Source organism: Zonotrichia albicollis, chromosome 5 (assembly GCF_047830755.1).
Source record: "Zonotrichia albicollis isolate bZonAlb1 chromosome 5, bZonAlb1.hap1, whole genome shotgun sequence".
Classification (NCBI taxonomy): domain Eukaryota; kingdom Metazoa; phylum Chordata; class Aves; order Passeriformes; family Passerellidae; genus Zonotrichia; species Zonotrichia albicollis.
The window spans coordinates 69,243,448-69,270,446 of NC_133823.1; the positions used below are offsets into that span (position 1 = coordinate 69,243,448).

The 26,999-nt window shown below is 41.8% G+C and overlaps 1 protein-coding gene across 4 annotated transcripts; it reads right to left on the reverse strand.

Moving 5' to 3' along the window:
* LARP1B (La ribonucleoprotein 1B) lies at positions 1-26,029 on the reverse strand. 4 transcript variants are annotated; one of them, XM_074542005.1, is made up of 19 exons: positions 25,171-26,029; positions 18,080-18,141; positions 17,313-17,372; positions 15,756-15,924; positions 14,166-14,309; positions 11,958-12,095; positions 11,682-11,850; positions 7,802-7,946; positions 7,419-7,593; positions 6,461-6,633; positions 5,921-6,292; positions 4,929-5,049; positions 4,195-4,397; positions 3,701-3,807; positions 3,083-3,240; positions 2,650-2,794; positions 2,049-2,158; positions 1,704-1,831; positions 1-1,503 (listed from the first exon to the last, which is right to left on the reverse strand). In XM_074542005.1, exons 1-19 carry the CDS (start codon positions 26,012-26,014, stop codon positions 1,306-1,308), a joined length of 3,621 nt encoding a protein of 1,206 aa, XP_074398106.1. In that variant the 5' UTR covers positions 26,015-26,029; the 3' UTR covers positions 1-1,305. The 4 variants fall into 4 exon arrangements, with proteins under 4 accessions (XP_074398106.1, XP_026648313.2, XP_005485725.2 ...); XM_026792512.2 differs by having other exon boundaries at positions 3,083-3,237; positions 4,195-4,400; XM_005485668.4 differs by having other exon boundaries at positions 4,195-4,400.
* Between the last annotated feature and the right edge of the window lie 970 nt (positions 26,030-26,999).

A 26,999-nucleotide genomic window follows, 5' to 3' on the forward strand; every position in this document is an offset into this window, starting at 1 on the left:
TCTATGGCTGTGCAGTCAGTTTAAGGCATCTGTGCTAGATATCACTTTATAACTTTTTTTTTTAAATTAACTGAAGTAATTCTGCAGTTAACTAACCAAAAGCTGGAATTCCTCTCACCTATCCCAGAAGAGAAGTTATTCACTTGGTTCTTCTTGAGTCTTTAAAAACAAAGTAGTGAAGTTAATAAGACATGACAGGTTATAAACATCCCCCTCTTTCAGCTACAAAAATGGATTTGTATTTGAGTAACTTACATTCAGTGAAATTGTCTTGAGACCTGTTTGAAATCACTTAGGCTTAGCGAGCACAATTTAAGCAGAACTTCATTCAGATATTGCAAAACAAAGCAAATTGTAAATTAAAATTTACAAGGAATACTTCCTTTCCCTCCAAACTAATTCTTACTTGAAGAATGGAGAAAAAATAAAATTCAAAATTACGCTTCTCCTGCTAGACTTCATAATCATAAGAGAATTCAAATGAAGACACCTCTCAAGCCCAGAGTATGAATAGTTGGCTATTTTAACAATCTGCACAAACTGTAGATACTGAATGTTAATTTAAGACACTACAAAATCAAAAGCTCAATTTTCCCCTGTAGTTTTCTGTTGCTTGAGTTATTAAAGAACCAGCACTGAAGGAAATACCTGCAAAACTATCCCAGTTATGTCCACTCAAACTCCATACTTAATAAAATACTAACTATGGAGACCCTGAAAAAAATAGAAACTCTATCTTTATATAGAATCCAGAAATGCAGTTTCATATACAGCTGCATGTTCTCCAATGTGCTTTTGCAGAAAAACATACTTTTTGATAGTTAGCCTTGAAAGCAAACCTGTCCCATAGATCCTTCCTTTCCATTTAATATTCTACATATAATGTAATCTTTTTTTTTTTGCTTTGGTAAAATACAAATAACAGGGAAATATGGGTAAGGAAAGCACAGTAAATAACATGGGTATACATCATACCTTTTTTTAAGAAATCTGAGCTGAAATGTAAGGCATCCCTCGAAGTATTTTTTTGCATATGCAAGGAATGCAGTTCTTTGTAAACAAAAGCTTGAGGAAAGCAATACTGAAGCCAAAGAATCTTCCCTAGCATCCTTCCAATGATCCCATAACCAAGAGCAACTCTCCTAGGGCAAGTGTTTTGGAGCTATATCCTGCAAAAAAGAGCATCCCATCCTCTGTCTTCCCACATTTTTAATCACGCAGTAGAGACTGCCTCGCCTTGAAGGTCTCCAGATTAGGGGAGTGATGCCAAAGTTGATTCTCGAGGGCACAAGCTCATCCAAAGTCTTATTTTTCTGGTACATCACTTTCTATAGATTTTGTGGCTTGCACAGTATTCCCAGAGGAAACGCTTCCCAGTGGCCTGGACTGACAGGCAGCGGTGGGTTTGGTGGTGGGAAGGGTTTTGGAAGAGTTGGGCTGATGTCTGTGGTGTCCTGAATCCTCACCTGCTCTCCTCCTGCCAGGTTCTTCACCAAGAGGAGGCTGAAAAGAAACATGGGCAGCCTGTTAGGTGTTTTGCCATAAAGCCAGGTATTTTTTTCCTCCCCACAGACTTGTAGGACTGAAAGGATTATGCTCTTTGAACTTATCAGGCTGCCATTTCATGAAACCAAGCACTGCTCTCAGATTACCTTACAACGAAAATACACCAAATATTATGTAAAATAGGCATTGAAACTTACATCCACCCTGAAGTCCTCCAATCTCTTAAATTTACTCAGGTATTCTTGTAGTTTGGGGTCAACAGCTGGAGTCTTGTGCTGAGAGTATTTTAGGTAAGCCCAAAATTTTTCCAGTCCATACAGCTGACCTAGTAACAGGAAAAGATAATTTTACTGCTTTGCAAAGGTCAAATTTAATTATAAACTTAATTATTCACTGGTAACTATATTTTTAAGAGAACTGAAGATAAAAAGAATATGAATAAAAGCTGTTCTTGGTTAGTTAACAGGTCAGTGCCAAGGAATTGGGATTATCCTCAACTAATGTTACCACATTGTGAGCAGTGACAGGCCTGTGATAATTACCAGCTTCATAGTCCCTCTTTGTTTCTTGTTGGAAATCCTCAAATATTTCTTTCCTGAATTTCTTTTCCAGGCCATAGCTGTAAAATCTGAACAAGCATTCCAAGCCGTACCTGGAACAGAAGAGAGAGGTACAAAAATCCACCTTGTCTCTTTGCCTCAGAGAAACAGAGGTGGGGAACTGGGTGCAAGGAAGGGAATTCCATCCAAGAACTAAAGGGCAGTGACAATTTCCTTTGTGGTCATTTTCCTGGTATTTTTGTGAGGCAAGAACCAGTTTGAACAAGTAAAATGAAGTTTAAGAATATCTTCACCTACAGAAGGAAGAATGTGAGGAGTGTTAGTACAGAACTGACTCGTCATGGTCAGCATGTTACAGGATTTTGTAGAATTCAGAACTGATTACCGGTCAGGAAATGCTGCACAGCCAGCTATTCATCTGCACAGCACAACTCTGTACTGATTTTTGCTATTAAAATAATTCATACACACTGCTATGTTAAAGATTTACAAAAAGTCAGGTGCAGTACTAAAAAGGTTCACTGCAGATGTATGTAAACTTCACAGTCATTGAAAGGAATGGCAAGGCCTCAGGGAAAAATACCTGTAGTGTTCTTTTGCATCCTCTAGAGCAAGCTGTTTGAATTCTTCATACATCTTCTTGTTGAAGTGATCTCTCAGAAAAAAGGACCAGAAACGAAAAAGTGTGTTCATTTCTTGGGACTGGCCAATTCCCAACCGTTTCCTCTCTAGAAGAAAAAAAAAGAAAGGGAAGAACAAAAGCACTATTTTAATATTTCACCAGACTATTTTAAAGTGTCTTGTCTTTAGTAAAAAAAACACACCAGATTTTCTGGTAACTTCAGATTTGAGAGTGAATTTTTTTGTCAGGGAATGTAAAGTTAAATGGAAAGCAGGGTTCCTAAAACAGAGGTACCAAATAAATTTTGCTTGCCTTTCCCAAGGATGAGGAACAATGGGAAGAAAACTGGTTTTAGACAACACCTGGAAGCTTCTAAAAGTTTTAGGAAGCTTACCTGTTAAACACCTCCGCCGGTATTTGTGGTACACCTGCTGAGTAAAGCCATTTTCCTTTAACAGTTCGTGAGATGGGTGCTGGAATTTGGGAAGAGAATTTGGAGTACAGCCATATCCTGCCAGTGGAGCTCCTTCTGAAGGTGAGGCATTGGAACTGCTGGAGGAAAAACCCAACACATTTGTGGCCTTTTCTGCAGAGTCAGTTCTCACCCACCCTGAGCCGCACAAGAGCTGCAGTGCGGTCACCTGGGGACGGCTGCACTGCACCTGGGTTTGGGTGCCCCTCAAGAAAATCTGATTTTGTGCCAATATGGCAAAAATAAAACAGCTTTGGACAATAATTAAACATTACTGTCCTGCTTGATTTTAAATGACCGCTGAAGTGATCATCAGTGCCTCAAGTAACATTACTGCTGCTGTATCATGGATCAGACAACACTGTGAACACCAATGTGCCTAGCTTGTTTCCAGACAGCTCTGCATTCCATGTTTTTGTCTTTCTTGATCATTCTTTTCTTGCTTCCATTGTATTTATAAATTGCCTTTTATAGCCTGCTTCTCCATTAGTAGTGAGAACTACCTGCAAATAAATTTTGAGTAACAGCAACAGCATTTACCTCACAGAGGAAGTTCTTGGCCTGTGGTCTCTGGAATCCATCACCCAACCAACATGGCATTCCAAGGGAGGATTTGTACTGTGGCGAGTTTTTCTTTTTCTTGGAGCCTAAGAAAGTAAATGAAGGATTTATTTCCCTAATTTGACTCCATTCATTGTCTCCCTTTTAAAACAGACATCTAATCTGTTTTCTATTCTGTTATCTAACAAGTTACAAAGTCACAAGACCAGAGTTTCATAACCTGAAGATTAGTCTTATGTAAGTAATCAAAAGTCTTAAGCACTACACTTCTTCCAGTAAGGACTTTCAAGAAAGAAGACTCAAAAAGCATTTAATAGAAATAAATGAGTATAATAAATATTTTGGAGTTAAGCAATAGGAGTAGAAGCATTTAACTTTTTGCCTTTTAATTTTTGCTAAACTGTACACACAAATATGAGTTTTATAGGCTTTTGCTGTTTTGGTTTTACTTTTAAATATGTTTTTCCATTTACCTTTACATCAAAGGATCTTGCTTCTTTAACCACAGGGTAGAACCTGGGTGTTTTGTTGGGGTCCTGGAGCCTTGGGGTGCGAGGTGTTCGTGGGATGAAGCCAGGGTGGAAACGGGGGGAATCTGGGACTGCTGTTGGCAGTGAGCGAGCCATTCCTGCTGTGGGAAGTGCTTCAGCACCTGGGAAATTGCAGGCCAGCTCCTCTGCTAAATGTGGAGGCAGGCAGGAGAAAGTGAGGTGGTTTTACTGAGCTCCTTTACAGATGCTATTAGCATGTAACCCAGTAAATGTTAACAGTATCACAGTATCAGAAATACCACCAGAGATAAGATTTGGATGTTGGGACTGCTCAGAAATGGTATGACACAAGTAGTAAATTCTTCTAATCTCATTTCCTTCCATCCGTGTATGTATCCCATAAAAAATGCTGGTTTCTATAAAATGTTTCACAGCTTCGGTTTAACTTTACACATTGTAAATTCCAAACCAAACAAAGAGCACCTGGTGCTGGCAGAGAGTGACAACAAAGCAGAACGAGCACCAGCTTCTTGTCATTCAACTGAAGCCACACTACCCGTGAACAGTTGGCAATTTGAAAAATTAGCAAAGAAAAAGCCCCCTCAGACTGCAAACTGAACCAAAATTAAAATACTGCACAGGCAGAAAGAGCCAAAACTCCTACAGAGTTGTTCTTTGTTACAGAGATTCTGAAATACAAATACTTCCATACTTACCTTTCTGTAACCCTGGAGGTCTTGGAGGAACTTCTTGGGTTGGATCAGCAGTTTCTGGTGCAAGACTAACAAATTCATCCTTATTAATGAGGTTCAGCTTCTTAAAGTTCTCAATCTCTTGCTGAATTAGAGAAAGCAAATTGTAAATGCAAAGCAGGGCAATAGATACCATCCTGAGAGACAGATGCATCTCATGAAGAGAAAATAAGCCAGAACTGATACACAAGTACCCATACACCTGTCTCAGGTGGGGCATGTCCACGTGGGTGTGAAAAATCTCATCAAATCATTGTCAAGTCTGTACCAACAAACAAAAAGAAATATTCTCCCTTGCAGTTTGCTATTTCTCACTGCCCTCTTCATGTTTGCTGGTTTTCTTGGTGCATTCTAATCTGTATTCTAAATTCTATTTATTCTAAATTCCATCCAATTTATTTCTTGCTCTTATTCTCAACAAGCTTTTCCACCTTTCTCATCTTGCTTTTGTGCAGACATGCTCCATTTGTCCATGCAGCTGCTTCCCCCTCTTTGTGCACAGATGAAGCCCCTTTCCCTCACCACTCAGTGTTTAGATAAACTTCATCCTAACTATTGTTCTAACAAACCACAAGGCCAACAGAACCTTAATATAAAACTATTTTAAAATTACTCCTTCTCATCATCTCATCTCTCTCTCATGTACCCCCCTTCCCCTCTGGGTAAGGGTTTGCAGTTGTTATGAAATAAACTCACAGAACAAGAAAACATTGGAAAACTTGAACCATCTCCAAAATGTTACAAAAAAAATTCATTCAGTGTTTTTGGTCAAGTCTGGTTTTTTTGCAAGTCTGGCAAAACATAGGTTTGCTTTCAACTGTAAAGACGATTCAGCAGGCCTGCAAATTACTGTCACTTTGCTGTAGCATTTTACAACTACACAGCAGAAGGCTGAAATTAATGTGGAAACTGTCTGGACAGGCACGGTTTTCTAGTCAAAAATTGAAGAGAATTACCTTCATCATGGCATCATTTTCACTCTGATCCATCCACAAATCCTGCTCATAGTAGTACAAGCCATCATTAATGACTTTAGCAAGTTCTGATGTAATTTTTGCACGGCACGCACGGTTGCCAGCACGGTCTCCACAAGGATGTTTTTTCACAAATGGTGGTGTCTGTGTTACAATTAAAATCTTGTTTACATCCTGATCATCAATTTCATAATCAGAATCACTATCTGACCAATCAGTAAATTTATTTTTCCGACACTGATTTTGTTCCATCTCTTCATCAAACAAAAATTCAAGTTCTTCCTGTTCTTGTTCCTCCTGAGGTGGGGGTGGCTGGTGGTGATCTGGTGTTTGATCAGGTACAGGAACAGTCTCCTAAGTTGGAAAAGGTTTTACATTTGAATTGGATAATGATTTTCCAAACTTTGTTGCATTCTCAAGCATCATATATGTTAAGATGTTTAAACCTTGGTTTATAGTGTAACCTCAAAGTTGGTTTTGCATTTGTTTATTTAAACATAACTTAAAGGTTCTGGATTTTACCTTCAGCTTGACAGTGGATGCACGATGCCTCTTCTTCACTTCTATCCAAGGTTCAGAGTCCAAATCGGGCAAACTTGTAGACAGTCCTTTAGACATTGTCTGAAAATGACTTGATTCAGCGTTTTCCTTTGGACTCAGAGGGCTCCCCACTCTTGGAGAACTTGGTGCAGACTCTGGCAGTAGAAAACAGTAGTTCAGTTCCTGTTATGGACTGCTTTGGTTCTATTTTATTTGTTTTTCAATTGTTTCACTGGTCTTTCTTTTTAACCACAGCTACCATTTTTCTACCTCTCTGGATAAACACAAGAATTTTTCATTTTTAAGAGACAGCTTTTCACAGTTCACTCAGCATTTCAGAACAAAATTAATTCTAAGAATTTATTTCCACAGAAAATTTCCTCATAGCCTGTGAGACATTATGTGTTGTTGAGGAGAAAAAAAAGAGCAGCATCATTAGGATCATTAGGATCTTGTTTTCTCTGTGTCTTTCTCTAGCTCTGTGGATGGCTGCCTAACTCCATCTTCATTCTTCCCATTTAATTGCAGCCAACATTTTAGGAAACTATTCCCTTGCCAAGGGTTGTCAGCAAACAAATGCATCTCCCTATTAAAAATATGAATGAGTTTCCCATGCAAAACAAGGATGCCCCAAATAATGAGTGAACTTCCACAAAAATGAAGCCGACTTTAGGACTAGTTTAAGATTACTATTACTAATTCCACTGTAGCCCACCATTCTATATCCTGGGGAATGGTCACAGCCATAACACACAAGAGACATTTTTAATCTACTTCACATCAGCCATGTGACTTGGCAAGTGCAAGGCTGGCAGGCAGAGCAGCTGAATAAACCATTACCAAAAGTACAACTTCTATTATGAAATCAGTATCATGAGGCAAATTTCCTAAGCTAGACAGACAGCCCTAAACTTATGTTTCTGTAAAATAAATCCTTTACCAGTATGAGAGCCAAAAGTTTGGCCTGGTATGAATTCTGGACAATTGATGAGCTGGGAAAAGTCAGTTGGAGGCAGGTTGCATGGAGGAGGACCTGGAATTGGCCACTTTTCTGGATCAACCCTTTTTCTTAGTTTCTGATCCACAGTTTCAACTTCTGTACTGTCCTTTAGGGCCTGTGTGACAAGAATATAATATCATTAAAATTATCAAAAAAGGAAAAAAAAATAAACACCAACTTGGCCACTAATAGCCTCGTTATAGAATCCTTTTCATTACAAAGAAAAAAATTTTTTTTAACTGCATAGTTCTGAAGCTATGAAGCTCTGAAAGCACAAAATTAACCAAGGAACTTTTCAAACACGTGCTTCTGAATGATTTTACCTCCAAAATGAGTGCAGCATTCGTGGTCAGAGCTTGCATCCGACGGAAACTGGCGATCAGCGACACAGGCAGAAATCCTTGTTGGTCCATCTTCCTCCTCAGGAAGAAATCTCTCTCCAAATTTTCTGTGCTGAAATAATACTCACTGCAGAACAAAACACACAAACCTGAGCTTACTCTATGATTAAAGAAAATCCTAAAGCAGCAACCTAGACTCCTTGTTAATGGCTTCCATTAAAAAACCAGAGTATTTTCATATCAACAAAACCATTCTTCAGCGGAAGACCCAGAGAGCAGCAAGGTTAAGACAGATTTATGACTCAGTACAGCAGAGAGGGATAAAAACCAAAGCCTTGTGACATTTGCACAACCAAAAACTACTCTCCAGTTTTCCTTCACCCACCCCCTCTCTCATTACTTACATGGACAGAAGGGAACAACACTGTCTTGGCCCCCATAGAGATGAAGGACAAGAACTGCAGTCCCACACAGCAGTACCAGTTCCTCCTGAACTGAATAATCTTTTACTGTCCCAGTTTCCAGTGCATTGGAAGGCTTAAGTGTCCTATCTGAGTGCTGAGGCACAGATAGATACCCTGAACCACCGAGCATGCTTGTGGGAAGATGAGAAAACAAAATCATGTTGGATTTGGCATGAAAGTGTACCAAAAAAAGGCACAAGTTCATGGAGGAAAAAAGCCTTAAAGAATGGATGATGTTGAAGGACAAGGACATTTCAGGACTCTGGTAATACCACAGGGATGAGGGACAAACAGCAGAAAGACAAACTTTCAACAATGAAGCCGCTCTAGGAAATAATCCACGTGTCAAAGATGTTTTATACTTAGTGAAGACAAAAAGCAAAGAATTCAAATCATGGTCTGTCACACAGAGCAAGGGAATGAGAAAAGGTCCTATGGAAAAGAATGGAAAACCCCCTCAATTGACATGGCAGCTGAAATCCAGGCCTTTCATAGAGCTTACACACCACAGCATGATTTTGCACAGTACATCCAAGAAAGGCTAACTCCTCATCACATTCAGGAAAACACAGGTAGGGAAAGACTTAATGGAAAGCAGTTCCAATTGTATGACAAAAATAGAGGCAGCACACAAAAGAAAATGAGAGGGTATTAAAATGCTGAGGAAAAGAGCTGCACATGCAAATGGAAATAAAGATCATTCTACTTTCAAAAAAGAATAAAACAACAAGTCTCTCCACTGAAGCTGGGATCAAGGCCAAAAAGTCTCCGAGAGCAGGGCACTCTGATGCCATCACTGACCCCAGCAGCACCTTGACACCATTTCTTTCTCTAATTTTTTGTCCTGAAGAAATGTGAAGGAAAAGCTGGCTCTATGAAACACACAGATCACACAGAGAATATTCTGAGCTGGAAGGACCCACAAGGATCCTGGAACCCAGCTCCCAAGCGAAAGGCCCATGCAGGGATGGACCCTGGGCCCTCGGCAGTATCAGCACCGTGCTCTGACCAACACTCAGCTCCAAGACAGAATGAATTTAGTCTCAATGCTGGACAAGACAGGACAAATGGAAACACTGCTATTAAATCAAAGCAAACAGAGAAGAGAACAAGGCTTTTGGAGAATTAAGCTCTAACTCAGAGCCAAGTATGATCAGTGAAGCAACTGGGCACAAAGAGATAGTTTCCTTCAAGAATATCCTGTCTACTGTTCTGAGCTGCTACAGTATTTTTCCCCTCCCTAGAAGATAAGCAAGCACAAATGCCATAAACCAACATTTTCCTGGTGTTACCTTTACAATCATACAGTAAAGGTAAAATCCTGTAACGATTCACCTAGTTAAAAATTCCACAAGCAGAAATGGACAATGACTGAACTTGACTCAAACTGCCTCACTTGATGTCCATCACTCTAGAAAAAGGAATGTGAAAGACCATTAATGATAAATGAAGACAATGCACAAGTTTGCTCCAAGTAGAGGGACAAACCTAAACACACACACCCCCTCCAGCTTTTCTCTTCTGCCTTTTCCTCAGTGTCCCTTTCCTTATTCTTGAATTGATGTTTGAACTTTGATTTGTTTATTTTCTAAAGCAAGAGGACTTTTTAAATGGAGTTCTGCTGCATGCTGCAGAATGAGGAGCTGCTAAGCACTGAAACTTTTCAGGCTGACAACTTCAGCCTCTGGTTAAAAACATAGAAGATATTTTTGTGTGCAATCCAAACTTTACTCTCTTGTACATGTAGTTGGTTCTTGGGACAAGCACAAATTGCTTGATAGCAATGTGTTCCTTCCTGTAATTACACATCAAATCAGTTGGACAGTGTCTAATATTTTTCCTTTATGAAGCAGGTAAACTTTTAAAATTTATTCATCCAATAGGATTCAATCTCACTTCTTTAATATATCCTGATTTATCTTGGACTCCAATAGGATCTCTGAGACATAACAATTTTGTGCATCTTTATTCTGTATATATTTCCTTCTTTGGCATAGTCACTTTCATATTTTATAACTAAATTATGAAAAGCAGACAAAGCCACCCCAATCTAGAGGCTAATAACAGATAACTGAAGAATAAAGTCTGTTTCCCATCATTATTAATGTGATAAGAGAAGGGAATAAATAAAAACCACTTTTTTTTTTTGTCTAGGGAGAATAAAGTAGTGAAGTTCTGTTCTAAATCTGCTCAGGAATCTCCCTCTCATGGAAAGCAAACTCCATAACCAAAAGCCTTAGGAGTTCACAGCAGGCAAGCAACCAGTGGCCATGCCAAGTCTTCTACCAACACCTGCCAAGGTGTCGGTGCCAAAAGGGAATACCAAAATACCCAAAGCCAGGTGTGACCAGTGCTGTAACTGACATTTTTTTCTCAGCAGAGGGGACATCAGCATGTCCTACCTTAGCAGGTCTGGATTCTACACTGCATGCCCAGAAATCTGGCCAACAGTGGAGTGGCTGTGATCCTCCCCCACTTGTCTGAGCACAGTGAAGGCCGAATATCCTGACATGGGGGTACATGTCCACTGTCAGGTCTCCTAGGGGCCTGGCAGCAAGAGCAAAAAAAGACTGCAATAGAAGTTTTGAAGTTGATAGCCACATGTCAGATACTTTCTGCCCTTTAAAGAGGCTTTTTCTCTTCCTTTTTGCGTCAACTGTAACAAAAGAAGCGAGAATAAAATGAGCAAGTTGCTGTACGGAACACGAGGGCAATCAAAAACCACCACAGAGGCATCCTGAGAAATGCAAGTACAGAGGATGAAATATCTGCCAGTGGTGGAAACTGTCTCTTTAAAATGAACTAGTGCTTTCCAGGCCCTTTTAGACTTGTCTCCTGGTGATAATCAGTCTTCCAGATGGTTTCTCATTGCCTAATGGTATACACGAGAAAGTAAACATTTCAGATTATTGAAAAATCAAGTTTCATTGCAAAACTACTCTCTCTCTCTCTCAGTTACATGTTTCAGGTGAAACACACTGAAAACATCAAACTAACGAGACTTCTCAAAGTGAAATTGAGAGCAAATAGGGGGAAACATCACCCAAGAAGAGCTTTACAGGCAAAAACAGACCAACAGTACTCAAAAGCACAAGCTCAGAGACATCCATATCTCACTTACATGACAACATAAAGAGGGCTGTGTGCCATAAATCAAGCAGTTATACGAGTTAGAGCCAGACTACAGCACAAGATGTAGAAACAGCTTCCTTAAAACTCCTCCCCATTACTCAAGATTTTCCACCCACCAGTCAATAAATTCGAGTTGACACTAGTAATGGTGTCAAAGTTAACCCCAAGTGCCTTAATCTTCAATTTGACATGGATAGAAAGGATTCAACACCGTTTGAAATGAGTACTTTTATCAAAAATATTTATACATTAAGCAATCTACTTACATTTGGTGTTTGATATATTCCTTGAGAAGTGCTTCATCCACAGAGTACATCTGCACTCCTGTTCCATCACCATAGTAATAAATCACACCAGGGTTAAGCTCAGGCTGAAACACTTGGTCAATTCCTTCACCATACAGCTCTTGATAACCAACTGAATAGTCAAAGTTCACTTCAACACAAAAGAGAACACAAAAATGACAAGGTCAGAAAACAAAAACAACATTATAATATATATATTTGATAGTTTTTTGCCAGGTATCTGTTGGATTAGCATACTGCTGGGGTTTCCTCTGCCTCGTCCTCTTCCTCTGCTCCTGCCCCTTCCTCTGCCTCTGGAGAAGCCTCGGCCGCCGTCGCTCCTGACGCTGCACACCTCGTCCTGGTCCTCCCTCCTGTCCCTGTCGCGGCGCCAGCCTTCAGGAGAACAGCAAAACACCAAATAAACACCTGCAGTCACAAAGAAACATCCTGGTGCCTCCAAGGCCGTGCCAGCCACGGTCCTTCATGGCACCAGAGTTCTCAGCCTGAGCCCGGGCAAGCCACGGCCTCAGCCACGCTGAGGTTTCAGGAATTCTGAAACCTCAGAAGCTGCAGGAGAGGGGCAGGAAAGGTGTGCCAGCCCTGCCAGAGGGCTCAGGAGGTCTCAGCAGCAAGGAGGTAATGGATGGACAGGCAGTCAACCCCCAATGTTTCTGAAGCAGCTGGGTGCCAGAGTACCAGTTGTTGGTTTTTTGGGGTGTGGACTGAAGGCACTTGAGACAATATTTCGTGTTCAGACTTATTATTTCTTATCAGTAAAATAGTCTCACAACCATGAGTTCAGCGGCTTTTCATTAGAAGGCACAAAAGAGCCAGCAATCTCTAGGTACAAGGTCTTTTAAGACTAAACTGTCCAATTAAGAACTGACACCTGGATTATTTTCCCTTTTAACCCAAGAACTGATCCCAAAGAGCTGCAATGGGGACTTTTCTGCCCAATTACAAAATGCCACCCAAACCCATGAAGAAGCAGCAAGAAGCAGCATGAAGAAGAAACCCAGGACAACACCCTGTGCCCTCCATCTTGCTGCCATCCACAACACACTAAAAACCCCAAACCCTCAATTTCTCACTAAGTGATACACCTACACTGCTCTCTATAATCTGTTTCACACTTTTGTGGATTCCAGTCTATCTTGAAGTCTGGGAAACTTTCTCTATGAATGAGAGTCAAAGTGAGTGCTCCCCTGAGGGTCAGGGCACCCCAGAGCAGACAGAGAAATATTCCCTGGGTTTCCACAGGTGGACACCCTGGTGCCAGCTCAGAGGTCACAGTGCCCATGAGCAGCTCAGGGATGGAAGGAATTATCACAACAGCTCAGTCTCCTCCTGTGGACAACTCCCACCACTACTGGAGTGAGATGGGAATCTCAGAATTGCAGAATGGTTGGGTTGGAAGGACTCTTAAAAAACCAAATGGTTCCAGCCACCCCTGCCATGGGCAGGGACACCTTCCACTAGACCAGGCTGCTCAGAGTTTCATCCAGCCTTTCCTTGAGCACTTCCAGGGATGGGGCATCCACAGCTCTTCTGGTAACCCTACTGGATCAAACTGAGAGCTGCTAAATTTAACAAAGGACTGGCTAAAGATATGTACTAAAAATTGTATTAAAAATCTTGCTTTAGTGAGCCCTACACATGTGTGCTCATACGCTCAAGCCCTGTCAAATAAGGCTCTGAATTTACAGTAATTATATTACAGAGAATGTAATCTATATGCATGTGGCTTTCAGCCATTTGACCATCCTAATAAAAAACTGCTGAAGGAAGTAGTGATAACTGGTAAAAATCCTCCCCCACCTCTATCCACCCTTCAGACATCCAGATCTAACTCTTACATCCACGTTCCTAAAATGACTTCATAAATACCTTATCAGTAACATCCAGTAATTATTATAATGAGCAAACATTCAAAACTGGCAACGTATACTGCAATCTTCAAACTTAAACCAACAAACTTCCACTCAGCCTAAGATTTCTGCCACCTCACCAGCTGTGTTCCCAGCACCTGAGGACCAGAAGCAGCAGCAGTTGTGGTGTTGGTGCAGCTTTTTGCATGGCTGTGCTGAGAAATAGGTCAGGGAGCTGAGGGAATCGGTCCAGCTCAAAGGAAAAAACAACATCAGCAGAACTGCCAAAGCAGAGTTCAAAGTGTAGCTCCACAAGCAGCTGCTCTGGTAGCAACAAGCTGTGGGAATAGCAGCAGAGCAGGGCTCAGCAGGCACCTTCTGAGGCCTTTTTCCAAACTTTCTGCATGGTAACATGGTGGGATGAGATGGTGTAGGGTGCCGTGAAGGGGAATATAATATAATAATTCTATTCCTGCTGGTCACTGGCAAACATAAACACCAGGTTTTACCTAAGTTTCGACACAAACTGCCAGCTCATTGATATTACACTTTATTTGCCACCACCAGCAAGACCCAGAGAGTGAGAAGCACTTACTTCTTGCCTCATTCCTTCTGTTGTTATGAGGTATTAACTTGTTTGCTTCCAGCACAAATCTGGAGCTCGTTCGAGAGCCCGCTCTGTCTTGACTGTCTGACCTCACGTCGTCCAAGTGCAGGGGCACCCATTTCTGCTTGTTACCTTGAAAAGTTAATATATTACTCTTTATTATACTAATACTTGAGGTTTCAGCTCCTGAAAAGACTCCATAGAATCTTCCTTGCAAAACTAGCAACAGTTAAATTTCAAATCTTAAAAAGCGGGAGAAATTTAACATGGAAATTTTAATATCTTACAAATACTAAATCAAAGCAGTAAACAAGAATTTCTGAAAGTGAAATGAAACCTCACCTAAACCTCAAATATAAGAAATAAAGGCAAACACTTTATTTAGTGGCTTTTCAGATGCTCTATGATCAAGGATTTACAGCTATGTCAGTGTTAAATACAGACACTAAATTCCTTGCTATATAATTTCACACCTTGTATATGAAACTTTGAGATTAAAATAAAACATATAAAATTAACCGCCACAATAAAGATTTCAATTACAAATCATAAAAATTTTCCTAAGAATTTAGCTGTGGTACAGTACTTTCACCTCAAGATATTCAAAAGTTCATTCACATGCATCAAAGCTTTATTTTGTTTCATTAGCAAAGCTTTATTTTGTTGTATTTGCAGGCTGGCCTAAAGTATCCATTAACAATTTATTTAACTAAAATATTGATCGGTATTGTGGGGTCCATTCTTTTGTGGCTAAGAAATATAAGCAAGTACATAAAAAAATGTCTTCTCTGCACGGGGTGGGGGGAAAGGAAAACATATTTTACCTGTGCATATTTTACATATTGCTGTGGAATGCTTTGCTTTAGATTTCCACTTAGACTGAAAAAATTTAAAGCAGTAGAGGTTTTTAAAATACATATCTATGTATATAGGAAGATTAATAAATCTGAACAGCAAAGGCCTTTAGGATCTGGAAAAACACCAGCAGGGAAGCAAGAAAAAAACAACTGATATTGATACACTTTCTGCTGTTTCTCCAGCCTATTCCAATCTCCTGACCAAAGGAGGTTTGCTTCCCATTCTGAGTGTAACAGATTGGATCAAAAGAAAGCAAATAATCTGGTTTTGTTTGTTTTCAAATGATCATGCTAATAGTAGAGCATGAAAATGGAAGTGCTGGTGTATATGCAGTAACACACACACACAAACACACACACATATATATATATATATATATATATATATATATATTTTAAGTTAATTTAACACTATCGAGGGAAACAAAGATATCAGAGACAGAAATGGCTTGTACAGCCATGATAAAATCTTCCAGAAATCCTCAGAGCTCCAAGGACCATCAGCAGAGCATGAGCTGCTTTTTCCCCAGAAATCTGACTGAAGAGAAGGCTCCAAACCCTGAGGGAGGCAGCCTGGCTGAGGCTTCCATGCAGACACCAATATATTCTGTATTCACCCAGCAAATGCACATCATGAGAAGTTTTATTGAGTCCCTCAACTGGAATCAATGCAGCTGTATCAACAGTGCCCTGCTGCATTATACACAGTGCCTAAACTCACCTTTTTTCCTTTGGTTATTAGTTTGAGCTTCATCTTCACTAGTGTTATCTGCTGGGCCATCTGGCTTTGCCTCAGGATTGTCCTTGATTCCATTATTGCTTTTTTGATCCGATTTCTCCTCCTTTTCTCTTCTATTTGTTGGCTTCTTACTATGACTTCCAGTCTTACACTGTAAGAGACACAGGTAATTATTTCTGGCAGTACAGCTGCTGATAGCAGGAGCTGCACATTTCCTTCAGCTATTAAAATTCTTTTTTTATTCCTGCTCTCAGCCTCTTCAGCAGGGTGAACTTTAAGAATTGTCTTTCTTTGTAAAGTCCCTTGATAAACAGCTTTATTTTCTGCTAACATGGCAACAGCATAAAATGAATTTTGAGATTAAGAAAGTCTTTGGGGATTACAAAAGGGGGACAGACCAAAAGGGGGAATGGCTTTAAAATAAAAGAGTTTCAGACAAGGTAAAGGAAGAAATTTATCACTATGAGAGTAGTGAAACAGTGGCACAGGTTGCCCAGAGAGTTTGGATGTCCCTGGCACATCCTGGGAAACATTCAAGGCCATGCTGGGTGAAGCTCACTTGATCAAGTGGAAGACGTCCTTTCCACTTGGGTTGAGGGAGCTGGACTAAAGACCTTTAAAGGTCCCTTCCAACCCAAATCATTCTGTGATCAGATATAAATTTTTACCTGCAGCATGAGACGTTTTGCAGACATTTCTGCTAAAGAGAAAGAATTTTCCTATGTTGTGGAGACAGCTTTGAACTTGCTGAAATACATACAGTAGATACTGCAGTAGGGTGCTCTAATTAATTTGAGCACAAAGCCTTCCCCTAGACAAATAAACTAAATTTAACTACAAACTGAATGTTATTTTGTTTTACAGACACTACATGAATTTGGACCCTTTCAGCTATAAAATGCATGTGGTTGAAGCCAGATGTTGTGGTTTTCCTGCCCAAGAACACAGTAAAAGCACCACAGGGATGCTGCTGCAGAGCTACAGCACCGTGAAATGGCACCTCACTACTTGAAATAATCTGTGCTCTCCTTTTAAATAGCATCAGAGAGGTCTAAAATACATTATGCACTTATCACTTGAGATAAAGAGAAAGGAGGATAATTTGACAGAATAGATGTTAGCTTAAAACCCAGAAGGGGAAAAATACATCAGAGGAATAAGGTAACTAAGAATAACTAAATTGTGTTCAGACAATGGGCACTAAGCACTCTGAGCCACAAGAGAGGGCAGCATGTTCACAACTCCAAAGGCCTTTTCATCTGTGCATAAACAGATGAAAACATCAGAAAAGGTAAATGAAACACCTTTAACAGTGGAGTTAAAAAATAAGGCACTATTTAATGCATATGTCTGTGGCACACCACTAACAAATTCCAGTACCAGTGCAGACAGCACACACCAGTATCCTGAATTACTGACAAAACTTCTACTGAAACCCCACAACACCCAAAGCACATTCTGGGATGTATAGCATGAAACAGATAAGCCAACATGGTTAAAAAAAAAATAATAATCCTGAGGATTCCAAATGACACTTACTTCATTGTTTGCTATTTCGCTCGGGGTCGGCCAGCTTGTGATATCGCCCAAATCATCAGCCTGAAAAAGTGACAAACAGTTTATATTCCTTAAAGGCACAGCCCTTTTTAACACAGGAAAGATGTCAGTCATGGCTCAGAGAGCCAGGCTAACCCCTGGAGCAGAGCTGTCAAAAGTAGCTATTTTTAAAAAAGCAAGTAATACAACAGAAAACAAACACAAAACTTTTGAAAGAGTTTTGAGCTCACATCAGACAATTGTCAGATTAAATGTTGTCCTACACATGTGTGATTAAAAGGCATCTACTGCTCAAAGCTTTCAGTTTTTGGAAAAACCTGACAGCTATTTACCAGCCTAAAAGGGGTGGCTGTACAAAATTTTAGGAACTTAATGTTTCCATAAAAGGACTTGCTGTCTCCTGTAATGGTAACTTTATGCACATAAAGGACACTCATCACATAAGATGCAAAGAGGATTTCCAAAACCAATCCAGCATCTCTTCCACTCAAGTGATGCTGGGTTTTTTGCAGCCCCTTCACATATTTATGGAATCCCAGTGATTATTTAAACAATAATGCCTTTCTTTGTCCTTCATCCATACACCAATTTAGCAACGCTCCTAATTTTAATTTCCCTTTTTTTTTTTATTTCTCTCTGTTTTCTATTAACAAGGCATAACATCACACTTCTGGTTGGAACTCCAAAATATCTTCTACCCTTTTATTAAAGCAGTATCAGCTATTTATCATACAAGCAAAAATACAGACCTTGCTGCTTTTTCTTGACCTGGGTTTTCCCGCTTTTATCACTTTAGTGGAATTTTGTAGTTCTGAAAAGGAAAAAAAACATTTTCAGGTGAAGAATTAGGCTGCACTTTTAAAGAATAAGGCAGGTGTGTGTTAACAACTCTGCCATGCTCTATCATACTACACCAAACTCTTTCTGAGGGCTTGATATCAAAGCCAATGAACCTTTTTTTAGTGAATAAAGTCACTAATAGTACATGACACTGAAAACTCACATTCATAATAAGGGGTAAATACTCTTGCAAACCAGGTGTACAAGATGCTGCCTTACTCTGTATTTAAGCTTTTTTTTCCTACTAATTTTCTACTTTTTTTTTCAACTAAGAACTTCAAGGCTATGTAAAAATGCTGGTATTTTAACCTAACAAGTGGCTAAGAAAATCCCTGATAGACATTTAATAAGTCCTCCTATTAAAAGCTATATTTGTAGGGCAGAATTAATGAAATATATAAGTATGCAAGCAAGGGGGAAAAAATCATTAAAACAATTATATATTCCCAAATTCCTAGTAATTTTCTAAGTACTTACTCAGAAGCCAAATAAAGTTTAGCCATATAGCTCAAAAATCAAGCCAAAGTAAAAAACAAACAAAGGAAAATATGCAAAGAGGAAAATACTACTTTGTTAAAGCCTAACCATTATAATAATGATCCCATCTGATCTCCTGAGCAAGAGGAAACCATCTCTTAATTTCTTCAGTGCTCTCCCAGTGCATGCCTTCCCATACAGAGGGAGTCACAGGCATTCCTGGAAACCTCCCATTGGGTGTTTTATTGAAACACTGAACGTGTGTGAAATCACAAGTGGATTATTTTATACGGGGATAACATCACCTCCTCAGGCCTTATCTCTTTCACATCCAGTGACTAATCTCCCTTATCAGGGCTCCACACTGGGAACCCCACCCTTGTGCCCCAGTGGCTCTGGAAAGCCTCTCTGGCTGCTTCCTGGAATACACAGTGAACGTTACAACACAAACTAATGCTTACTCCACACTCCAGCCTCAATTTTAATATCATTTATAGCCATATCAGTGATGAATTTCATGGATGTGCTTCCTACAACCTGGACATCTCACCAGACACGAATCCAGTGAATCCTGACCACCATTTGCCAGCAGGTTTTTGCCTCTCCTACAGATCTGCTTTTTAAAACAAAGCCAAACCACACATCTCAATTAATTTCAGACTGAGAGCTTTAAGAAACACACAGTGACCATGCAACCCTAATTTTCACTCAGTAGTAAACTAATTACCCTTCTACAAAACAAGACAAACAACTGCAGGGGTGGAGCAGCAAACAAATTTGTAATTCTCTCCAAGAGAGCTGCCAATTAGCTATGCAGGTAAACTGAGTGGCTGTAAACACACATCCCTGTCCAATTACCTGGCTGAAGCCCTTTTTCCACCTGACAGCACTTTTACTCCAGTTGCTGCTGAAGGATTGCTCTGTGTGTCAGCAGGGCGTAGCAAGGCACCCACAAGTGCAAGGCTCATTGCTGCTGCCCTCTCTTAGTCATGGGATATAATTTATTCCAGGTGGCAGGAAAAGCTGCCTGAATGGAGCAGAATGAGACCCAACTCGTTTGAAGGAATCTCTCTTATCTGAATGGAGTAATCCAAGACTTGGAAGATGTATTTGCAAGCTAAACAAAAAGAAAATATTGGGCAATGCACTGCCTGGTGGGTGATGCCCTTTTGGAACTTGAGATCTCATCTCACTCTGTGCTTCCCCACCTGCACAAAGTTCCTTGTCCTGCTAAAAAAGCCATGCTGAAAACCAAATTTACAACCAAATTTACCAACAGGTCCTTCCTGGGCAGCTTTCTGGGGCTTATCACGTGGGAGCTGGACTTCAGTGTGAAGCACGAAAGGGAAGATAAAGGGGAAGGAAAAACAAGAAGGAGGGTGGGAGAGTAAAAGAACATAACATGAGAACACTGGAAGGTCTTACCCAGCTCACACCTTTTCTGTTGTCATAAACAGGCCTAGAGCCACAAAACACCTGAAAAAGCACCTGGACACAGGCAAAGCACGTGTTCAGATAAAAGCCCCCTGCTTAACATCACCCTGGGGCTTGGTTTTAATATCCCATAGCAGCATTGGGTACCCCAAAATGGCCTTTTTAGTCCAAATAAACTATTTCACTTGTTAATTCCAACACAACTGCATTAAAATGGTTTATCCTGTGGTATGCTACAAGGAACCTGTTAATAAGTGGTGTGCTGTGCTGATGAAAGAATTCACTGCTCTTCAATGATTTTACTCGCTGGTTTCAGAGTTTTCAGGGTGTGGGAGAAAGAAATAAATTATGAATTTTAATTGCTAATGATCATCTTTCAATCACTGAGCTCCATCCAGTAGAGATGGCATTCAGATGAAAACAGAAATCAGCCTCCAGAGCCACTTTTATTATGGTTCTTCCAAGTTTCCCACCAGACCACATCCTAACAGGAGGCAGCTCCAGCAGAAAGACAAGGCAGTACAAGCAAGCCATGAGCAGCATGTCAACACAAATGGAACAACAGCTCTGAAAATTGACAAAGATGAATTTTGGAACCACCAAAAACTGCAGCAATCCTCAGGGACAACAGCACCAGAGAAGGAAAAGCAGAGTGGATGGCCGAGGAGCAAAGTTTGTACATAAGAGCTCTCACCAAAGTACCCCTGATCACAACCACAACAGGGTCACAAGACAATAGGATCACAAGGAATGGGACTGCAGAAAGGATGGTTTGAAGCCCTGCAAATAAACAGCCAGCAAGTAATTTTTTCTGATGGAAAGGGAAGATGATACTGCCAATTTCTTCTAGAAGCAAGGCCTATTAATATAGGTGGTATTAATTCTGATTTTTGATACAAACACTGTGCTGTGAGGCTCTCTAGACAATGCTCAGGTTTTATTTTTACTTGACCTGCACGTGTGTTCCCTTTTGTGAAGGAGCAGCACCCCATAAATACCAGAAGTGCTTCAGGGAGCAGATAAAATCACCCAGCTCTTCAAAACTTTATTGGAGCCTGTGTGTTGAACTTGTACAATATTTTTCTTTCAATGCTCAGTTTGAAACTAGACAGTATATTCAATTTTTAAACAAGGTAAGCTATGCTTATATCTATTGTTTTAACAAATGAATTATTGCAAATGTAACAAAAATTATCCCTTGGAGAATATCATTAATTAAAATCCACAGCATGGATTAGAGTAGAAATTCTGCAAAACAATAATAAAAAAATCCTAATTACTATTCTAACATTCTGCCCTACAGGAGTTCTAGAATTTTATAGCAAAAGCTACATTAGATTGTCAATCTCCACAACATTTGAACAATTAACCAAGGCAGTGAGTTATGCATCCTTCCACCTATTCATGTTTAAAACCCATCAATTTTTCAATACAACAAGCAATAGGGGGGAAATCCCCAATCCATGATTGATTCACCATGATGCTATTTATTTTCTTTGAATTGAATTTCTCAGTTCCTTTTTTTCTTAGCTTCTTCATAGAAAACTGCAACCTGTGACTCAATTTCTACCAAAGTTTTCATGGTTAAATGCAGCACATGCCATAGCACAGGGAGGTGGGTTTCAGTTTCTTAACAGGTCTCCAGTTTAGAAACAAAAACCCCAGACAAAAACCAGCTATACAAAATTACACATGCTGTTATGTACAACTAAAATACAGGCAGCAGCTTTGTATTGATAACACTTTTCATCCCTTTAGGGTTGGAAAAATTGTCAAGGCTGAAACTTCTAATAATGCTTTGAATCATTTTAGACACTGCTATTAAAACACTCCATGAATTCATAAGAACTAATGAGAACAGCTGACTTAAATACACCCAAAAGAGTTGATAATCAGATAATTTATGAATGTACTCATCTAAGTTTTGCTGTTGATAGCAACACAATGTATCTTCATTAAACTGTACTTTATAACCAGTTTTACTATCAGGCTAAAGCAAATTGATTTACACAACAGCACTACAGTGAAATGGTCCTGCTACCAAAATATCAAACAGATAAAATGTGCTCTTTGATACCCCAAAATAAACACAATAAGCACAAAATAAAAGAATGAAGTGTGCACTTATTTTAATTAACTACATCATTCAAGCACACACTAATAGGCAAACCCACTTCAACTACTTCAGCAGCATGAGTATTTTGCTTCACTGAATATTTTCATGAAATTCATGAACAACTTTTGAATAATCATCTAATAACTCATTAGAGATCCACATCAGCTATATAAATGAAAACCTGAGAACTTGTCATTCAGATTCCCTTTTTGCAACCTCACAAAAAGGGCAGTGCTGAAGGTTTCATCAGGTGAAGAGGTGGGAGAACTTTTGAAATAAAATTATTTCAGCCACTCAATCCTGGGTGATGCTTTTTTATGTGGAGGATGGCAAACTCACAGTTTCAACTAAAGAAGTGAGGACTTACTGCAATACATTGGCTTGGCACTGCAAGGGGAGGGAGGACATCTCATCACCTTTCATCACTTGGCAGCCTCTGTTGAAGCTCACTCCATCCAACCACCATCACCAGGATTAGAACCATGGAATCACCAAGGTTGGAAAACACCTCCAAGATCATCAAGTCCAGCCTTTGACCAAACACCACCTTGTCAACCAAACCCTGGCACTGAGTGATTTCTTGAACCCCTCCAGGGCAGTGTGCTTCAAAGCTCAACCACTCTCTCAGCGAAACAATTCTTCCTGAACTAGAGAGAAGCCTATTCATTTCACTAGCAATTTTATACTTGATATGAGTCTTTCCTCACAAATTAAAAGCAGATGAGGATGTAAAAGTAGCTTCTGAAGTTATTCTGCTTAAAAGCAAAGTTTAATGCAACTCTTGGTCAGAAATACCGAACTGTGGTGACAAACACGCCATGAAAAGTTCAGGTATGTTTGCATTGGGTGTTTGGTTTACTGCAATGACTAAAACCCACTATGGTATCTGAGACAAAAATATAATCAGCTCTAGCTACAACACTTGGACCAAATTCTTCAGCCAAAATTTTGCATTTTCTTGGTAGTATCAGGTGACATTAACAGTTTGTTTCATAACAAGAGCCAGGTTTGCCTCTATCACAAACCAATCCCATGCTAAATTGAAAGTCCAAAGATGACAGGCTGGAGCCAATTTTCTCAAGTCTCTAACTATCACTGAACATACCATAGGTGCACGTCTCAGGAAACTTTGAACAAATTACACCAGGATCAACAAGTCTAGCAGGATCCAGCCCCTGCTTTGATGTGAGATCCCTGTACATTTTATTATCCTCTTTACGGATAGTTCTACATTCCATCCCAGGAGTACTTCTGCTCATCCACTTATTATTTCACATGACTAATTTCCATACTACAACATTCATCAGGGCCTAGTGTGACAGATTCTGCTTTGCCAAGGTGCAATTAGTTTCTTCAAAATACATCCCTTGTTGCGGGTGGAGGCACATGGCAATTTCTTCCTTCAAACAGCCACCAAGGATCAGCTGCTTTGCCTTTTACAAGGGTAAGAATGGTGGTGGCTTCCTCACGGTGCTTCTGGAGGTGACCAAACCAAAACACACCCTCCTGGTGTGTGTTCTTCACCAGTGCCACTGCCAGCAGCGCTGACTCCCTTATTTGCTCAGTTACACACCTGGCCGCTGAAAATTATGTTCTAGTACAACTCCTCAGCTTAATTATTAATTCCATAAATGGCAGGCACAACTTCTTGCAGGAGAAAAACAATATAAGGCTCTCCTAAATAATGAAATGAAGGAGACAATGTGCACAGTGTATGAACACGCTGCTCCCTGCCTCCACCTTCCTTCAACAGCTATTTGTGTGTTTTATCTTTGCTGGGAAAGCAAACTTCACCGAGGTGAAGCACTCAAGGTGCTAACACAACAAAAGCAGCTTTCCCACTGCTTCTGATGCAGCACTGTTGCTATTGCTGCCACAGCAAGGCAAACGAGTGACAAGTCCCCTTTGATGCATGAAGCAGACCACAAGCTTCTGCCCAGCCAGCTGGATTTTGGAAGCTGGGCACAAGCAGGTACTTAGGAGAGCGTCAGTACACCTAAACAAAACAGTGCAGATAATAAAGATGGGTATGTAGATGTTGCCAAAAGTTCTGCTCTTCAGCCAAGTAAGAGATTCTGTGGTCTGGAATGTGGGCTCCGTTTGTATGACCTGTATCCTTGAAACTGTAAATTATATATTTCTCTTTGTCAAGGAAGTACGTGTTTAATTCAAGGATAAAAGTGACTGTGAGATCACAAAAAAGGTTTGTCAGGTGCCCTCAGGAGCAAGTGAGCAAGTGCTGAGATTGAAATTCTCGGGAAGCGCTGGTTGAAGTATTCATTTTGAGGTCAGCAGTTTACTTGCAGCCAAGAACAATACTCCAAGAAGCTCCAAACTTCTAGGAACTCTTTGCTAGCCTAAGCACAAAGCCTGGCAATTTCAAGTTAGGTCCTTGACGACCAGCTTTGTAAAGCCATGTCAGCGTGCTGCCCATAAAGCAGCTTTATCTTCCATGTAGTGATTTAAGGCCAGGAAATTATCCCGTGGCTATGTAAACACACCAAATCCCACCAGCGAGCGCACTGTCTGCCTAGGTCAGTGCTCAGAGCCTCCGCAGCCCCATCCTGCAAGCCAAACCCAGCTAACGGATCCTTCCCAGGGCCTTGCTGCGCAAGCAGCCAAAAAGGAGCTGCGGCAAAGCGGCGTTTCTGAAGGAGCCCGAACGAGACGAGTGGGCGAGCAGCGCTCCCTGCGAGCGCCAGGGCCGGCCGGAGGTCACCGCGGGCCCGGGGTGGCCGCTCGCAAGCCCCGGGAGCTGCGGCCAGCCGGGCGCTGCTGTCCCCGGCCGTGTCCCCCGCCCCGAGCGCTGCCCGCCGTGCCCATGTATGTCAAACCCGGCCGCGCCGCGCCGCGCACGGGCCCGGCTCCGCGGCCGCCGGCAGCCACGCGCTTTTCCTTCCTAAAAACGCCAAAAAAACCCCAAACCCGCCCCGCTGCCATGGAGGCGCCGCGCTCACGCTGCCGGCCCCGCACCTGGTTCCTGCGCTGCCAGCCGCCCGTCCGGCCCCGCGGGCGGGGAAGCGCTGTCCCGCCGGGCTCTGCGCCGCGTCCACGCGTTCTCCTTGGGCGCCGGGGCTTCCCTGCTCCGGCCGCCGTCCTCCGCCGCCTCCTCGCCGCGGGGCGAGCCGGGCTCGGGCTGCCGGGGCTCCTGGGCCGCCCCCCAGCCCCGCCGCTCCGACACCTGCGCCGCGGACATGCCCGGCCGTGCGCCCGCCGGAGGGGCCGCAGCCGGGGCGGCCGAGGCGAGGAGCCCGCGGCGGGGGAAGGGGAACCCGCCTCCTCCTCCTCCTCCTCTCCTGGCCGCCCCGCCCCGGAGCCGCTGGCAGCGCCCCCCGGGCCGGCCGAGCGCCGCCGGCTCCCTGCTGCCGCGGGGGGCGACGCGCCGAGCCAGGCACAGCGACCGCGACCCGCCGGGGCCGCCGCCGCCTGCGGAGGGACGGGCGGCGCTCCGGGCGCGCTGCCCCGGCCCCGCCTGCGCGGGGGAGGGACCCGGGGCTCTCCCGGGCTGCGCCGTGACCTCACGCGGCCGGGAGGCTTCTCCAGGCCCTCTCGGACGTTTCGGCTCCGCAGGCCTCGGCCGTACCTGCACGGCGAGAGGAGGGTCGGGATAACGCGGGCAGGAGGATGGGAGCGTCTCGTTGGTGAGAAGGGGGCGCAGCCTTGAGAACACGCTCAAGAGGCGCAGGACAACGTGCTTGAGGTGCCAGCAGCCAGGGAATCCCGTGTCATTTAAGCATTCCAACAGACAGGTACCTCTGCCATCACACCATCCTCCTCTGCTAAAAATGGCCCAGAAAATCATCTCACGGTAGCACATACACTCGTTGCACACTCACCCATACTCGGGTCACAGGATGAGGAAAGCCACCACAGCACATTAATCACTCCTTTCCCTCCTTGCCAGCCCCTACTGCTCCCACAATTCTCCTTGATTACACCCTAAGACACCTGCTCCTCTCCCATTTCTTTCATTCATCTCTCAGCGGTGTTTTACTCCCTTTCTTACAAAATGCCTTCCAAAAAATAACACTTTTCACTTCCAACACTTCTTAGTGAACTAAGCAAATTCCCAAATAGGCTTCTATAAAGCTAGTAAAATATTTTTGAGGTAGTATCACAAATAAACAAATTTGCTGGGTTTTGCACTACTAAAATATGTTCTGGTTGGGGTAATGCTCTTTTCTGCTCTAATGAGATCATTTGGAGTTTTACCCCTTCATCGGGAAAAAAAAAAAATCCACCACAAATCAACAAAAACCTCAAGCAACTCCAACCACAGCTGGCACATCAGGCATTGAAACATTTTTAGGATTATTCTGGAACTTTGTGCCCAGTAGTAGCAGATCAGTCCCAGGCCAGCTGGGACTTGAGGAATTCTACAGCTCAGGAACTCAAACAGAGCAGGAAAAAAACAGGAAACTAATTAGGGGCTAATTACTTGGGGGGTGAAAAAGCCCTAAATTTGATCAGTTACGTGGAACTTGAGAAGTTTGTGACCATACTTGCTTTGCCAGCTCTGTAGGATGGAGCCTCCTGCAGACTTGGTTGGATGGACTGGGGCTGCAGAGGATATAAATGCTGTTACAGTTGCTAGGACTCATCCTTCACATTTTCTCCACTTGTATCATCCTCCTTGTTACTTTCTAGCAGTGCAAGTCAGATTTCCTCGGCAAAACTCTCCTTCCTTAGGGAACACATTACTTAAAATGCTCCTCTTTGGAAAAAGGGCTGATTTACACCAAATGAAACCAGGAAAATAACAATTCTTATTGATGTTTTAATGCTCATGCCTTATCTTATGT